This window comes from Cyclopterus lumpus, chromosome 1 (genome assembly GCF_009769545.1).
Source record: "Cyclopterus lumpus isolate fCycLum1 chromosome 1, fCycLum1.pri, whole genome shotgun sequence".
In the NCBI taxonomy this organism is placed as follows: Eukaryota; Metazoa; Chordata; class Actinopteri; order Perciformes; family Cyclopteridae; genus Cyclopterus; species Cyclopterus lumpus.
This window is the reverse complement of record NC_046966.1, coordinates 21,722,745-21,740,197: the sequence shown is the minus strand read 5'-3', so window position 1 is coordinate 21,740,197 and position 17,453 is coordinate 21,722,745. Positions and strand designations below refer to the sequence as shown.

Below are 17,453 nucleotides of genomic sequence, written 5' to 3'. Positions count from 1 at the left end.
TTGAGTTTATGTGTTACAATAACATTTTAACGTGATTGTGATAGTGTGGTGCATTGTGTTTAAATTAATATGAATCTTGAATTATGTATTATTTCTTCAGAATCAAGTTCACAGCAAAATTAAGATCCATACGTAATGTGACCAGGATGTACACGTATGTGTGTTCTGCAAATAAGAGTATGCCAATATATTTATGGATTGCCAGAGTTAGTTAAGATCCGAGTTGAAGGAAATTGTGACGACTCCAAATGACAGGCGAGCAATCTCCATTTGATGTGCAGAAAACACAAGTAAGGTAGCAATGTAGTGTCACTTTTTAAACAAATACCTCCAATTAACTTCTGCCTCATTTTAAAAAGCATGCTGCTATTGCCTTGTGGGTAATAGGTTCTTCAACCAATCAGAGGAGGTTTCAATTAGTACCTCTCAATTGCACCTGGTATACCTACAGACGCCCTGCTGCTGGATGCAAACACTAAAGCACATTTAGAGTCTCACACTTTCTCACTGTGTTGTACATCATCAAATTGTTAAATGGAGAATTTATCAAAAGAGGAAGAGGCTTTTCCTACACCTCCACCGTACTTCTCACCAGGTAAAATACCCTCTTAATGTACTTGATTTGAAAGGTTTGAAATGATCAGTTTTTAAAGTATTTAAAATAATACGTGTGCATTTGTTTTTCCAGATGAAAGTCACATTGGGCAAGATGCGAGGATCTTCCATATTCCCCCACCGTCACCACCTCCCTCCTTTTTTCCTGGAGTTGTCTGCACAGGCGAAGCTGACTTGCCTCTAACAGGTAGATGCTCACTTCACACCTGCCTCCATTTTGAATACGTAGTGTAGGTCTGAAAGTTACATTTTCTTTGTTCACGATTCGGCTATGTTGTTCCATTTAGACTCCGTTAAGTTGGGGAAGCGTTGATGGACGAGTGGCGCGTCCATTATTTGTGTTTTTATTGTCCAAATGTGAAGAGACTTGTATTGATTTAATTCCACTGGTAGTCTTGCTCCTTGCATGGAACACAATGACCTGCCACACATTTACGAAGATATTATTATTCACAAACATTTTGAGCACCTTTCTCTGCACAAACTTTGCAAAACCAACCTCTCAAAACTGCTCTGATCATGTTCAGGACTTGCAGCGTGGCTAATGTGTTGAGAGAGAGAATTGTTGTAATGGTAAAGTGGCAAACTTGAAGATTTTAGATGTCTGATGGGTAACATCTTAACCGTGATTTAGCCCACTGATTAAAGTATTTACATATTTGCAGTATTTACAAACTGGATGTCTGAGGCTATATTCCTGGAAAAAAATAAGAAGAAAATGCTCTAAAGTAAACTCACAAAATGGAACAATGGTCACAATTCAGAAAAGTTGGTATTTCATTTAAAATGCAGCCAACGACTCCAGACTGCTAAACTGAATACAAATCCTTTGTTTGCTCTCGTATAGAAAATAAACCAGGACAGAAATTTTAGGATTGTCGCTTTTTAAATATATTTAAAAAGCCCCCCATGTCTTTTTCCTCTAGTGCTGGAGGCCCCTCCACCGACTCCCAGGCTGACGTTCGTGAGCTATGAAACGGAGCTGTTTTGCTATCCCGCTCTGACAACGTGCCCTTTCTGTAAGACTCAGGTCACCACGCACGTCACCTACCGAGTCGGGGGTCTCGTGTGGCTCATGTGTTTCTTGTTGGCGTTATGCGGGTGAGACGGAGACCAAATTAAAATGCCTAAATGTGGTCTCGCTCTAATTTCTCAGCATCAATCTAAAACGCATGTAAAGACGTAGACTGATGTATGCTTTCTGTCTCGCAGGTTGTTTCTTGGATGCTGCCTGATTCCATTTTTTGTGAACTATTTCAAGGACGCCCATCACGCTTGTCCTCGCTGCCAACGGGTCCTCCATATCCACAGGAGGACATGCTGTGAATGAACACGCAGATGATCAACTATAGGTTCCTGTGTGTGTAAATGCATGCACAACAAGTCAGATCAGGATAAGCTAAAATGTTCAAATGCGTTATTTATATAGGATTCCTGTCATGTTGAGTTTTTTAAACTACATATTTTTATCATGTTTTGTAACGATAATATCAAATAAATTTTTCTTCTGTGGCAGTCTTTTCTCAAATATCTGTCCTATAAAAGAAGAGCGCGCGCACACAACACAAAACTATGCTGGAGATGAGCACATTGTGTATATTTTGACAAAAGAGAGAGCTTAAAGATTCCCTTACTGTTTTTTTTGCAGTTGAATGCTAGTAAGTGGACATTGACTTGTCCTATTTACTCAATCATGAGACAAACTACTTTATTCAAGAGTTATCTTTCACAATGAAGTCAGACTTTTACCATCGCCTGCTTAATTCTCGGCGCACAGAGCCCCACCTTACTCTCACTCCAGTTGTCACTACATCCTGTGTGGCTTAAGCCTGCACGTGTGTAGTAAACATCTTCTCACGGACATGACAACAGAGGATTAGAAGTGTGTCTATTTTAGATCATTGAGCCTCTGGAGTTCATTTGAATCCTTCATTCCCCCTTCGTCTGACGTCGTACACACCCTCCCGCTGTTCAGGTATAAGACTCTGTTGGCTGTCCCAAGGTAGATGAGCCCTGGTGGAGCCCCACAGCAACACACTCAACGGCTGACCCCTGCATGGCCAAGGATGCATCGAAGTATCTCGCCTCCCTCGCTCAATCGGTTTCCTCCTTAGTGCCCTCTTTTTTCTTCCCGTCATTCAACCGCAAAACTGAATTCCTCTCCTATTTGCTCTTGTGCGTCGCTAAAATGCCATTCATCCCGCCCGTGTCGATTGCGCGCTCCGCGTCGAGACTGACTGCGAAGGAGAGGCCCCTCGGCGACGTTTCGTCGACGACCACTTTGACGAAGGTCCAAAGAGAAGACAGAGGCGGCGGCTCGGTGAAGGAGCAACTGGTTTCAAACCTGAAGCAGCTGGGCAAGAAGAGCCAACCCAGGAGTCATCTGCCGACCGCCAAAGTGACGTTGGGGGCAGAGCTGCATGCGAAGAGGAGAGAGAGATTGCTGCCTCAGTCACTAACGGACCGCTTCCCGGCCTCCAACTCGGGCGAGTCCCCGCCTAAGACGCAGCAGCACAGACACGCGAGTCGGAGCGTTGCGCCGAGGGAACCTGAGGCGAGGGCCAGGCGTCAGGAGGAGGTCCGCTTCACGCTGGCTCTCACACCTGAGGCCGTTCTGCTGCTGCAGCGGAGGAACGGCGAGAGGCGTCAACATTCGGCGGCCAGAAACGATGGAGGCGTTTCTGGAAGCGCCTTGGATTCCAGACGCAGGAGGGAAAACGTCTCTAAAAGGCTTCAACCGGCGACGCAGAGACGCGGCACGGTCGCCGCTAAAAACACCAGAGATGCCGAACTGGGAGACATAAGCTCAATTGTGAAAATCTCTCTTCTGAACGAGCGACACAAGTACGACGATGTGGAGTACGAGGAGGAGGAGGACCACGGCGTGGATGAGCGAGTGGCGCTGAAATGCACAGAGTGGCTCCGCGGGTTGGAGAACACGCCGGTGACCGCGGGGCGGGGCCTGAATAAGAGCGCAAGCGGCGTGAAACGTGAGAAGTGTTTCTAATCGATGCCTCGTCTTCCAACCGGAGAATGAACTGACGTTTCTGTGTTGGCTGGTTGCTCCATGGAAGTGTTCTTGTGTTATGTATCGACCCGGGCCTCTGTTTCTCTTTCTCTGGGCCCAGTCCTGCTGACACACTCGCCCATCGTAACCGTGTTAATGTTTCTTTTTAATGAAACTTGACACACCAAGAATTTTGGCACCTTTTCAATACTTGTACTAACCACGTTTTGTCAATATATTGCGATTTTTAAACATGCTTTAAACTGACACATGAAACCATTTGTTTCTAAAAGAAAATCTTTTTTTTTGGCGATCTGTAACTTTACTGCTTTATGAATGTGAACATGGAGGATTTTTTATGAACTGATTGCATGTAATGCACTGTGCAGGCTCCGATACCCACAGATGACACTGTCTTAATGAGGGTCTCCTCGCAGAGATGGAAACCTGGGCCGTCTTTCTGAACCATAAGTTCTCCACACACTTTGTTGTTTGACTTAACATACATGTGAGAAAAACTGCATTACCTTAGATTAAAAAAAAACAAGGATATGAATGAAGTTTATTTAAATTAAGTATTATACAGGCCTATATTATTGAACGTTTGATGAAATAACAAAGAACATTAGTCCAGGTTAAAGACTTCTGTTGCGCAGCCAATGTTATTGAAACCTGAAACAAAACTTTATTTAAAATGTTAGTTGCAAAGATTCCATAACAAGCACATGAAAGTATGTACAAAAGATTCCTTGGGATCAATTGTCCCGAGTGTAAACATAATATATAGCTCCAATGGAGAGGTGGTAGGACATGGTGCAGAATATAGATGTATGTGTTAGTGTCATAAAGAGTGGATTAAAATGAATTTTCAACCTTTGAAAGCTTTTCTCTCATAATGTGAATCATTTTCTAAGCCCTGTAATCTGTTTTATTATTCTAAGTTATCAGTGTATATCTTTTTGTAAAAAAGATATAAAAAAAATAAAATAAACAATTCCTTGTTTCTGTAAAGCATTAATAAAAAAAAAAGGGAGAGAGCATTGACTCATTTTAACCTGGAGAACTGAGGAAAGTGATTATTTTTAAACTAAAAGGTTCCCCGTGAAATCTAGAATCTGTTAATGTTTCCTTTTCCATGATGTCTCACTGCCTGTAAGCAGCTTTGTAAGGACTTAGATGTTGGCTTCACCTCGTGCACGGACCAGGTGTCCTTAGTAGCGGCTTATCCAGCTGGGAGTCAAACGTTACAACACCTGTGTTTGTACATGTGTGAGAGCGTGAGAGAGAGATTGATTCCTTGTGTAACGTTCATCAAATATGATTATAATAAACATTTTAAATCTTATCTCATCACATCAATAACTTGTTATGGTATACGTGTGTAATTCGAAGCGTGTTAAATAAATAAAGATGAAGACCCAGTGGATGATTGATGGATACGTGAACAGATGGGAATCATTTCCAGCGGTTGATTCGTCGCAGCTGCACGTAGGCCAGAGACATGCAGACAAATATGATTCCCAGCAGAGCCACCTGGTTCTGCCAGAAGCCCCACACGGAGTAGTCGATGTCCTGGCTTTGCAGAAACAGCTCCCCTGGGATACTGCAGCAACAGACAAGAGAGGCTCAGAGTGTGAGTGTGTGTGTGTGTGTGTGTGAGGGGGGGGGGAGGGTGTTATCGCTCAACACTCACACGGTGGTGTTGCTGTAGAACAACTGTCCTGCCATCTCGTTGATGAATGCAGCCTGAGAGAGACAGAAAGGAGATTTGGCTGAACACCTTTTCTTGCTACAGATGAAGACGAGATTAAATTCAACCCCTCTTGATCCGCCTCTTTCCCCCTCGCTTACGTTCAGGCCATATCTGAAGATACTGATCCACTGCAGCCAGGAGAGCCAGCTCAGCATGGAATTGAGGTTGACAAGAAAACCACCAAAGACCTAAACGTAGGAAAATGAAGAAGGAAAAGAGGGAATGACACACAATGAGTACACATTATGATCTCAGTATATTTTGTGTGTGTGTGTGTGTGTGTGTGCGCCTCGACCTCTCACCATCATGAAGACGAAAGGCAGAGCAATGAGGATGTTAGCCATGGCAAATGAAGATACACTCGCCGAGACGAGGAAGGCCAGAGCGACTCCTGCCAGACTGACCAGACTCATGGTCAGGGCGAAGCACAGGAAGGCCCCAATGGCAGGCTTCAAGCCTGAAAGGCGAGAATGGACATTGCATTGAAACCCCAGAGTACATTGCTTTGAGCAGGCTCCCTGTTGTGGGTCTTTAGACATGGGCTGAAAGGTCAAATGAAAGAGATCAACAGCAGGAGCATAAATTAGGAACACATGCGAAACTAGAACAGGCAGCTCCTTTTCATCTAGATTTTGTGTCTCAAGACTTAAACCTTATTGGAGGGAAGCCAAGCCTGTGTAGAAAGAATTATGGATTGTTTCCGTATTTAGTATAAAATGTTTCGCTCACTACAGTATGTCAACTGGGGAAAATTACATAAAAAGCTCAGGTACCACCAGTAATCTCAAGGACATGAACCAAACAGCACCTGTGGTGTGTATACGGTATGTGTGAGGATTACCCATCATATAGTAGGCAGTGGCTGAAAAAACAAAGATAGGGATGATGCGATTGGGGATGAGATCGGCGAAGATCTTGGACAGGAAGTAGACAGAAGTGCGGTAATAGCCGCTGGAGTTCTCGTGACTGCAACAGATATTTACAAAGACTCTCAAGAAACAAATTGACACAAACACACAAACATGTTGGCACAAAACAATGTGATTGTAAAGGATCCTGACTTTGAATTAATTTCACAATCTTGAGCCACCACCACCGCCGCAGAGGAATAAGCTAGCACGAGCCATGTGATATGGCTCGTGCTAGCTTATTCCTTTGCGCCGTGGAGCCCTTTTGTTTACCATAAACTCTTTAAAACATTTAATCAAGCACATTTTTGCATTCATGTTCCTTCATTACCACGAACATACACATTGTGGTTTATTTTACTCAATTCCCCCATCCACCATCCTGACTGAGGAGAGACCTCAACACCAACAACGCTAAAGATATGTGGCAGGCGATCCAAAATGGCACACGTCATGTGGGAGGCCACGTTGGCAGATGAGCCGAACACCTTTTATGCTCACTCCGATGTCCTCAACAGAGCGTCAGCTGTTAAGTGTGCCTCCAGAGGAACCCGGGCCACTGTCAGGATGCAAAGTGGATGCAAATATGAGTCAAGCTGCTGGGCCTGACGGCATCCCCGGTCGTGTCCATGTGCCAACCAGCTGACTGACAGGAAAGTGTTCCCACCTGCTTCAAGACAGCCGCCATTGTTCTTGTACCAAAGAAATCTGCAGTGACCGGGTCTAGATGACTATCGCCCTGTGGCACTCGCCCCCATTCTGACGAAGAGTGCTTTGAGAAACTGGTTCAACATCCCAGCCAACCTGGACCCTCACCAGTTTGCACACAGAGCCAACAGATCCACAGAGGATGCCGTCTCCACTGCTCCCCACTCTGCCCTCACTCATCTTTGAAAATAACAACGCCTACATCGAAATGTTGTTTGTCGATTTTTCAAAGTTAGCATGCGGGCTAGATTTTTTTCTCCCAAACAGACCCCCAGGCAGTTCAGATTGGCAGCCACAAATGAGTCCTCAGCCCCCTCCCGTTCCCACTGTACACCCACGACTGCTTCCCCAAACATGAAGGGAACTCTATGTTTATGTTTGCAGATGATGTGTTTTTGTCTGTTGGATAATGACAAATGAACCTAACGCATTGTAGGTTTGGTCTTTTCACAGGTTTATAAAAAATATAAAAGAAACCAGTCTTATCCTTTAAAATAGCATTACAAAAGAGAAAATGTGCTCCACCTAAATCTATCGAGACGTTGAACATCTTCGTAGTCGTGCACTTTCTTTTTTCACTCACATGAATATCGCTCTTTCGTTGATGAAGAGTTCGACAGCGGAGAGATTCCCAAACACCATGTTGATGATGAGGAAGAAGAACGCTCCACTCCTGTCGTCCAGAGAGAGAGAGAGAGATATCTTATCTGGCAATTCATCTGCCCTAACCTGGGTTTTATCCCCTTGTACTGGGTGGAACGGCATCATAAAGGTTTCCTCATCTTTACATTGTGATTTAACTCACTCATTTATTGTGTATCAAACTGAATTCAGCCATCAAGCCCTACAGCCTGCATACTTTTGAAAAGTACATATTTTCACTCTCGCCTGATTGCCAGCCTTAGGACATTATTCTCACATCCTCTTATATTCATATTTGCTGTGTCACTACATTTTTAATGCCGACGACTTAGTAATAATGTGAAAACCTTCGATAAAGAAAGACCTTCGATATTATCTTCTATTTTCAATAAGTAGTGACGTTGTATTTTGGCCTTTGAGATGAGGAAAGGGGGCACATTTACAGTAGGATGAGTTTTCAGAAGTAAACTTAGAGCAGATACATTGATGAAACTCGGGATTGCTGCAGGTTATGGTACTTTACCTGTTCTGTAAAGCCTCGGGCAGCGTCAACGGCATTTGGTAATAAATGAGTCCCACCAGAATAGCAAAGAAGACGTTCAGAGCCAACTGGGCGTAAGAGGTCTGAGGGTTCCTCAGAGAGTTCAGAACTGTCCTACCACACACCACACGCAGCTGTGTCTCACACACACACACACACACACACACACAAAATGTTGTTTTTATGGCCATATTTATGAATTTATGAGAGTTATAAACGGGCTTCATTCAGCTGGCAACCGGTCACTCTGACTTAGCTGGCTGGCACAGTCATTAAACTCGGTGACGTGACATCGTAAACGTATTTCGATTTCAGGTTAATCACAAAATGAAGACAAACTGAGATTTTTTAATTCCCTCAAATGGACATTTATACTGTACAGTTTTTTTTTTAATGTAAGAAGAGAGATTGTTTTATCGACACGTTTGAATGTGTTTCTGAGCAATTTGCGGCGTTGGCTGACCTGATAGAGGAAAGAGGTGGCGTAGGCAGCTGCCTTGTCTTGACCTTTGGCCCCGTCAGCGATGCTCTGGTTCACATGGTCCAACTCTTGGAGCATATTCTGGCACAGTTGGGACTTGCTGAACTTGTTTGCCAATGGGTTTGTACCCTCACCTGTGTAAAGACAAAGAGGCCATTGAAAGAGGCCATCATCATATTGTAGATAAGCACAGCAGAATAAACATTTATATTGCAGTCTTTGAGTCTAGTCATCGTGGGTTTGCTAAATGTGTCGCCTCCCAACCCTAACTTAAAGCATTGTTGTTTGTTTTTTGACATCTCGTCCTCTATATTTCAAACTTCAACATTACAATCGATTTAAGCCCAATGTGACTTGGACACATGGATGTATTTCTTCTCACAAATTACAAGCCCGACGCCTCTTTTGATGCTCCATCCCTAAACTGTGGGTGTGTTCTGTGTAGGTGTACCTTCAGTAAGCGACACTAATGTTGATTTTGCCTCTCCATTTGTGACGTCCATGAAGAAATCCGCAGGGTTGTTGAAGGCCTCAATTTGGTAGCCTGAACAAAACACACACGCACACACACATGAAAATACATAATATACACAACAAGTAGAGTAGAACAGTAGTAGTTTATATGACTTTATATGGCAATGCGAATTCCCTTTTCTATAAGGATTCATCATATTATATTACGACACATCTCCTAGTCAAGGTACTGCACCTGTTATAGCCGGCACACAAACACACATACCGAGGTCTGTGAAGTATTCCAGTGCCTGGGCTGCTGCACCTGCGTACACCACCTCCCCTTTATGCATCAGAGTCAGGTGGTCAAACTGACTGAAGATGGAGTAGCGTGGCTGGTGGATGGAGAAGATCACAGTCTTACCTTTTCTGGACAGCCTGGACACACATAAGGGATTTGATTGCATTCACATTGTTACAGAAAATACAAAGACAGCAGTAGATGGTGAAGGAGCTGCATCCTCAGCAACATTGTATGCTTCCGTTGTCATTTGTATCTTATGCGTATGTAGTATGTGTTTTTCCTAATGGAGGAGTAATTCGTAAACGTGCGGTACCTGTTTAGTAAGTTGATGATACAGTTTGCAGTGTTAGAGTCCAGCCCCGTCGTCGGTTCATCCAGAAACAGCAAAGAGGGAGAGGTGATGAGCTCCATCCCGATGCTGCACCTCTTCCTTTCACCTCCAGATACGCCACGCAGAAACTCTGTCCCTATCTGCACACGTGTGCACACACACACACACACACACGCACACACACACGCACACACACCAAACCCTTGAGCGCTACGCCGAACAGCAACAGTGAAAAATACGAAATAATCCTGTTAACGTAACTAAGGAACACGTTTTGCAATTTTTCGGCAATCTTTATGTCAGTATTTTACACTTTGCTACAGTTACAATATATAACATTGTTACAGAGAACAAATAAATCATTCATACATGTGGGACATTGGAAAGCCACAGAGTCAGTTTTTTTCCATTTCTGCCCTAGTTTGAACAGTATTCTCTCATTTGGGTGGGGAAGGGATTAGGATTCATTTTCATTTAACAAACTTTAAATAGGTGCTTCTGCTTATACCGGAGTAATATATGTGTAAACTAAAAGTCTTTAAGATTGAGTAAGACCTCGCAGAGCTCTTTCCAACACCGCTGTATGGCGAGTGACGTGCAGCAGCCACAGCTTGTGTGTGTAGCGCTGTACCTTGGTGCCTGCACAGTCTGTTAGGCCGAGGTCTTGTATGATGGCGTCCACTCTGTTGTTTTTATCTGTGGAGGAGTGATGCTTCGGGTTGAGACGCAGGTTGGCGCTGAACAGAAGGTTCTCCCTCACAGACAGAGTGCCCATCAGGATATCATCCTGGAAGTACACGAATGATGAAGGCGCAAAAAGTACTCGGAGGTGTCCAAAATACAATAATGTTAAAGAACGTGTGTGTGTGTGTATGTTTTTGCATGCACTTGTGTACCTGGACCACATAAGCAGAGCTGAGCCTGAGTTCCGTAGAGACGGCTTTGCCATCCACCATGACTTTTCCTAGTTTCAGTCCAGCAGGGTCTTTTCTCCCCGCGATTACATCCAGGAGTCTGACAAAAAGAGAAAGAAACTAATGTTCAACTGGTCGGGGTTGTACATGTGTGTGAGAGACCTTGACTGTGTGTTGAACATGTGTCTTACGATGTTTTACCACTTCCGGTGGCGCCCATGATGGCATTCATCCCAGGCCTCATGATGCCACTGCAACCACCAACAAGAAAATACAGTCATTTTATTTACAGAGAACACTGTAAAATATAATGATCTACAATCAATTATATTCAATTACCATGATATATTGTAGCGTTAAAAGCCAAAGACAAAATACTCATGTATTTATTAAAGGAATACCCTTTGGCTTAGGATCTGATACCAGAAAATGTTTGTTTCTCGTATTTTTGTCTCAATTTGCCTCAATTAAACCATATAAATTCCCTATAAATGTATATACTAATACACAGGTTCGATAAAATTAGCCCTAAATGGGACAACACTTGATCTAATAACTTAATTATTGTCAGATGTATAGCTAAAGACAGGGGAAAGCATGTTACGTCATACAGGTACCACTGAGATGCAAACATGCAGTCACCGCCCGAGTGATGCAGTCAATTACACATCATTCTGCATATGTGTGTATACGCGTACAACTCAAAGGAAAGTATCGTGTCCTACCTTACGTCGTTGAGGATGTATTTTTCCCGACCTTTCTTGCAGCACGTCGTCTCATGAACACAGTAGTGCAAGTTGCTGAACGTGACAGTTGGCCCTCGTTCCTCGAAATACTCATCAACACCGCAAACGGTCTGCTCCCCTTTAGACATCTTTAAAAACAACAGGGCTACCAGCAGAGAATAGAAGGGGTCAGAAAGTGGAAGTAATGAGCAAGAGAGAGAAAGAAAGAAAGAGGGGTAGAGTCTGACACACAGACCTGTGCAGTCGGACAGAGGAAGAGGCAGACAGACAGGTAAGAGAGCGTGTAACCAGTAGGTTCCTGTTATGAACATCTGATCTTTGGACTCTCTGATAATAGTTCACGAGGATTGACAGATGACGATATTTATACAGTGAATAGCGCTGCTTACGCAATGCAAACATTATCCATCCATCCATTGTCCATTCAATACCTGTATATCTGTATTCAGGGTCTTGGGGGATTATGGGGGTCATTGGTTGATAAGGCAAGATCTTCCAAACGAAGCTGGGAAAATGTTGTATCTTTGGGCTTTGTCACATTGAAAAAGAGAAAGGGCTGTCACCTAACTGTTGCAAAACAGTTGAAAGCATGTCCTGGATCATTAAAAGCAACACCAGCTTGTATAAGAGGAAATAACACATTGTTAAAATGACTCTTAAAACTGAAAAGTTTATTTAATTAGAAATATATTGGACTCTCAGCTCAGGGGTTTGGCTCAAACAAGATAAAATCCTTGTTTTGTGCAAACTTACTTGGCAATAAAACCTTTTAATATATTTATGATTCCTGTGGTCACTTGGCCACATATCGTTATGGCCCCACATGTCCATGGCCAGGCTGCCCCCTGCCGTACAGAATGCGGTACTGCAGGCTAAAGAGAACTTCCTGGGTGGGATCAACTTTGTTTTTCTCTGACCTTTTCGATTTTTTAACGTTGTCCAATCAGGCTCCGTGTTCTGCACCATGAAACGCCCACAAAAATCTCTGCAGCCAATCGAATTTCAGTACAGCGAGAAAACAGGCGTGGCCAACACCCGAAATTCTTAGGTGTTGTCATCGTGTTTCTTAGTTTGGTGTGCATTACACTGGGCGTGCGAGCGGAATCTAAGACGTTCACAATGCGACCTTAACAGCGATTGTTATTTTTCTCTTTTCTATAGCCTGTCGGGGTTGTGTAACGTATTTCTCCAAATAGAGTACAGAACAAAAGACAGTTGAGTATCTCCGGAAACCCCAAAACAATCCTATATTTCACACGACGGCTAGCTTACAAGCTACCAGCTAACCGCTAGCTATGGAGGAGAAGAAGGAGGAGGGAGAAGCGGAGATCCAGGAGCACGGCCCCGAGCACTGGTTCTCCAAGTGGGAACGACAGTGCTTAGCGGAGGCCGACCGGGCCGACCCCACCGAGGAGGAGACGGAACACGGCCAGCAGAAACTGTGGCACCTCTTTCAGAACTCGGCCACCGCGGTAGCGCAGCTCTACAAAGGTCCGTACGAAGCACGCCGGGGTTCAAGTCTAGCTAGCTGTCGGTCACAGGAGAGGAGAAGGAGACACACAAAGGATAGCAGCTAGCTAGTTACGCTGCGGAACAGCTGCGGAGCGTGTCTGTTTGTTTGTTGTTATTTTGCATTGCGGTCTTTTTTTAAATAATGCGGTTATGGTGGTCTTGTTCCGTTGCCTGTTGGAGGGGGAGGGAAGCCGACGTTAACCCGCAGCTAACAGCCGCTAACAGCCGGTCACTGTGTCAGAGGGGGACAGCGGGCTGTCAAGAGGTCCTCGAGGGCCACACGCGCACGAGCCGAGCGTGACCCCGCGTGCGCGTGTGTGTGCTTTTATTGCTTTAATCAGATTTATTTGTCCTGTTTTTAGATACAAATGGCTCACACTAAATATGTTTTTTTTTTTTGTTTTGTGTCCAACCCGTTATTAGCTAGCTTATACCCCCAGATCGTCAAAATGGCGATAAACAGGGAGGAGTAAAACAACTCGTTTGTTGATGGGTCTATCGGGGCGATAGCTCGTTGTCGCAGTGGTGTGCTGGGTTTTAATCACGTGACTTAACGTCCACCAAAGACGTTTTAATTCCAACACGCCAACTTATTGCACTTTTGCTGATCAGGCTGCATTGTTGTTAATATCCAGAACAAAATGGCGTTAGGATTAAAGTAAACATTTCCTTGGTGAAGTCCACTCTGCCTTGGAACACAACACTGACGTTGTGTTTCTTGGAAATAACCTGGGTCCCTTTTCAGCTTCTGCTCTTAGAACACACACACACACACGCACTGAAACGGGAAATGAACGTGAGCCTCCATTTAAAACGTCTGTATTAAAAATGGTGACATCACGGTTGGTTAGATTTCATCAGTGAGTTGTTTGCTGGGAGTAAAATTAATGTTTTAAGAGGGCTTTGTTGACCAATTGCAGGCTCTTGACCGCTTGTCAAGTGCAATCACGTCCCCACATCCTGCTTCGAAGCTCCTCTTCATATGCTCATCTTAATAAAAGTCATTTGTAGAGGAAACCCCACGGACCTGCAGTCGAGATTTAAATCACGAAAAGATGATTTGTAGTTGAGAAGGACCCCATAAGTTTTTGTGGTAAATACTTAGTTAGAGGTACCAGTACTTTTGAATACGTTGTTTTTTTTCTAAACACCTTTGTTCTGTTTCAATACTCTTCATTCAATAAGACCATGGATGTGTTACAGGCCGTCATTAGATTACATCTGAATTGGCTAACGCTCTATTGCCGGTTTCCCACCAGTGTAATTGTATTTTAACGGCCCGTTTCTGACTGTTAAGACTTGAACTTCTCTAAAAAGGTGACATTTGAGCTGGAGAAGCGGTGTGAAAGCACCAACATTGGACCGTTATCACGACAATCTGACTAACCTTTTTGAATTTAAATTACAGATCGAGTATGTCAGCAGCAAGGCCTCTCTCTCTGGGTGCCCTTCCAGAATGCTGCCACAGCTGTCACTAACCTTTACAAAGGCAAGTAACTTAAATTGTCTATTACCCGTTTTGAAGTGCACTGTCCAGAAACTAACGTCTCCGCGTTAAATGTGGAGGATGAACTTTGTTTGTGGTGTCCGGATTTACTAAAGACATTTGTCCTTGTGTGCCGTCAGAGAGTATGGAGGCCCGCCAACGGAGCTACGAGCTGGGCATCCACTTAGGCCACCAGCGCAGGAATAAGGATGTGATCGCATGGGTTAAGAAACGCAGAAGAACGATCAGGCGCGAGGACCTTATCAGCTTCCTGTGTGGCAAAGTTCCACCTCCACGGACTGCTCGCGCCCCGCCAAGAGTTTCCATGGTGTCTGCAAGCCGACCATCACCCCCAGAGACGGGCAGCTCTGTGGAGTCAGACCTGCAGCCTTTCAGAGAGGCCATAGCGCTGCACGGTACGTAGAAATGCCACGAAGTTGTCGCATGATGAGAATAGAGACCCCAGAGTTCATGCAGTTTTACCGTGGCTTCATATTTATTTCCTTTCTATTCCTTCCAGGCCTTAGCGGTGCCATGGCAGGCATTTCTGTGCGCTCTGGTCCCCCTGGTTCCCCAACTCACCCGGCCCAGTCCCTCAGTCGTCGTAGGAATGGTCTTCATGACGTGGACCTCAACACCTTCATTGCCGAGGAGATGGCACTTCATTTGGAATCCACGGCCAATCGCAAACGAGGCCCAGCCCCCTGTAGTGATGTCATCACAGACTCACCTACCCATAAACGTAACAGGATGCTCTGAACTTTTCCTACACCACTAATCCCTCCTCTGTCCTCTCCTTGGTGGCCGACTGGACAGCTGATGAGGACTGATGCCTTGGCCAACCATTTGAAATCTTCTTCCTTTTCATCTTAGTTGCAATGCTATAAATAAAGAAACTTAACTTTTACCAATCCACACATTTATTCCCTTCTTTTTCTTTCTTGACCGCCTCTGTCGTCTCACACATCCTCTCCATAGTAGTGTTATTATTTTTTTTAAAGTTTTTTTTTTCCAGAAAATATTCTTTCCCGTTATGTCGCCCCCTAGTAGATCTGATATAGAAGCGAGCACACGTCACACTTAAAATCCTCAAGTTGCAGAATGTTTCGTTTAGACGTTCGTTTATTTGGCCGGGCTCCTTTTTATTTTGTTCTTCACGTCCAGTATGAACCAGGCTGGTGCCTCCTGTTTGCAGTTCTCCTCATTCCTCAAGCATACTTCCTCTGTGGGTTGCTAGCCAAACCAGACTGGACTGAAACCCGGGCTCCCCTGCAGGCCGAACCACCTCCTTGCTGTGGCTCCAGTCAAACTGCTTGTCGGCGTGTGTATCTCCATTCTGCTGCCGCTCTGTGTGTGTGTTTGCATATCTGACAGCAGAACTGCCACTTACTGTGTTGTACTTGTCTTTGCCTGTTGAGAAAGCTGCTACAGTATCTCTGGTTGTTGTGCAACAGTGTGTGTGTGTGTGTGTGCTTGTTGATGCGGATGTGGGGTCCTGGCAAATCCAGCAACCACTTGGCTGAATTATTTCCTGTTTTACTTAAATTCATCCTTTTTTTTTTTGTTTCCTTCTTTTTTTCTTAAGTTGCTCTTTGCAGCCCAAACCAGGGTTTTATCACAAAGCAGGTCGGCTCAATTGACACCGATAATGGCGACTATCATTGCAGTCATAGTTTGCTGACACTTTCAGGGGTGGAGGGAGGAGGGGGGGGACACGAGATAAGCAAGATGTATTTTTAACAAAGCTTTGCTTAAGTACCCATGTCCTGCATTCTTATTTGCAAGTTTCCAATAACAGTTTTTTAAAAAACGTCTTGTTTACAAATAATCCAAATATATATATATATATATATATCCTGTCTGCATCAACATTAATTGGACAGAATACTGGTTGTTGCATTTTGCAGTAAGAGTGTTTTCAAAGCTTGTATTTCACCCACTTTGTTTACATTTGGCCCTTTTTTTTTTTGATAAGAGCAAACTGGTGCGTTGTCAGCATTTGTCCCGCGTATTTAAGAGAGTTATAACAGTTTCGACACTTGTGATTTTAGCTTTAAACCTATAAAATTACAGAGGACATTTGGCTGTGAACTAGTTGGTGATGACAGCTGTGGTATTTTTTTTTTTTTTAATTTGCTAAACCAGCTCATGGATTATTGGGTGTGGTGGTTGAGCAAAGCTTTGGACACTTGTTTGGTATAACTTCACACACTGCTTTGTGATACAATCGTGTGTAATGTGTGTAAATAACATGTAGGTGCTGTTATATGTGGTACATATTGTAAAAAGAAGTGCAAATCCATTGGGATGTCCATGTACAATAACAATTCTGACATTAAAGAAAATACAAAGTGTTTTGTCTGAGTTGTCTGAGTTTCCTACCAGATGGATTGGGTTATTTTTCAGAGCAGGATAACCTTTACTTTCAAAAGTGATATTCTTATAATTAATGTTGTCTTTCAGCTTTGCATTGCTTGGTTACAAATGTTCATTCTCGCTTCCTCAATCATCCCTTTCCTTCCTTGAAAGAATTCAATATTCAGTTATTCTGCCATCAGTCACCAAGAGTTGTTGTGCATCTCAGTTTGTTATTGTGACTGCTGTACTGAGTTCTGTGTTGAGCCCTTTGTGCAGTTCAACACGGCGAACACAAGGGGGCGACACAGACTACGTTGTACTGCTTGGCACATCAACGGGGACGTACAATTCCACGTTAATAGAAGGATATTAAAATATTTAATATGTAAAGGAGATTTTGATCAGTTATGTTTCATTAAAAGCAATTAGAGCAAATTAGGAAAAGGTGATATAAAAAGTCAGAGAGAAATTAGAAAAAGTGACAACGGATAAGGGACACTGAGACACACACACACACACACACACACACCGTAATGACACAATTATTAAAATGATGGAATTACAGGTGACCTTTTAAGGTTATTTGAAGCGTTAGTGTGCAGTTGTAGTCATTTTTTAACACAAAAATAATGAAAATGATGAGCGCAGACAGGGAGCAACAAGGATACTCTGACCTCTGTTTGTGTGTGTGTTA

General features: G+C 43.7%; 3 protein-coding genes across 3 annotated transcripts; 2 read left to right on the top strand and 1 right to left on the bottom strand.

Moving 5' to 3' along the window:
• The first annotated feature begins 475 nt into the window (after nt 1–475).
• On the top strand, nt 476–2,031 carry LOC117736788 (cell death-inducing p53-target protein 1-like). Its single transcript, XM_034542344.1, has 4 exons — nt 476–595; nt 689–802; nt 1,542–1,716; nt 1,828–2,031. The coding sequence occupies exons 1-4, from the start codon at nt 535–537 to the stop codon at nt 1,943–1,945; spliced, it is 468 nt and encodes a 155-aa protein (XP_034398235.1). The 5' UTR covers nt 476–534; the 3' UTR covers nt 1,946–2,031.
• A 3,046-nt stretch (nt 2,032–5,077) lies between these two features.
• Nucleotides 5,078–11,531, bottom strand: abcg2b (ATP-binding cassette, sub-family G (WHITE), member 2b). Its single transcript, XM_034538428.1, has 15 exons — nt 11,383–11,531; nt 10,849–10,908; nt 10,640–10,757; nt 10,375–10,530; nt 9,726–9,883; nt 9,395–9,546; nt 9,107–9,199; nt 8,638–8,789; nt 8,157–8,308; nt 7,575–7,664; nt 6,217–6,341; nt 5,678–5,832; nt 5,474–5,563; nt 5,316–5,368; nt 5,078–5,225 (listed from the first exon to the last, which is right to left on the bottom strand). The coding sequence occupies exons 1-15, from the start codon at nt 11,529–11,531 to the stop codon at nt 5,078–5,080; spliced, it is 1,851 nt and encodes a 616-aa protein (XP_034394319.1).
• Nucleotides 11,532–12,452: 921 nt separating this feature from the next.
• On the top strand, nt 12,453–16,755 carry zgc:77849 (UPF0472 protein C16orf72 homolog). The gene is made up of 4 exons (XM_034541258.1): nt 12,453–12,894; nt 14,324–14,404; nt 14,542–14,817; nt 14,922–16,755. The coding sequence occupies exons 1-4, from the start codon at nt 12,699–12,701 to the stop codon at nt 15,158–15,160; spliced, it is 792 nt and encodes a 263-aa protein (XP_034397149.1). The 5' UTR covers nt 12,453–12,698; the 3' UTR covers nt 15,161–16,755.
• Nucleotides 16,756–17,453: the final 698 nt, after the last annotated feature.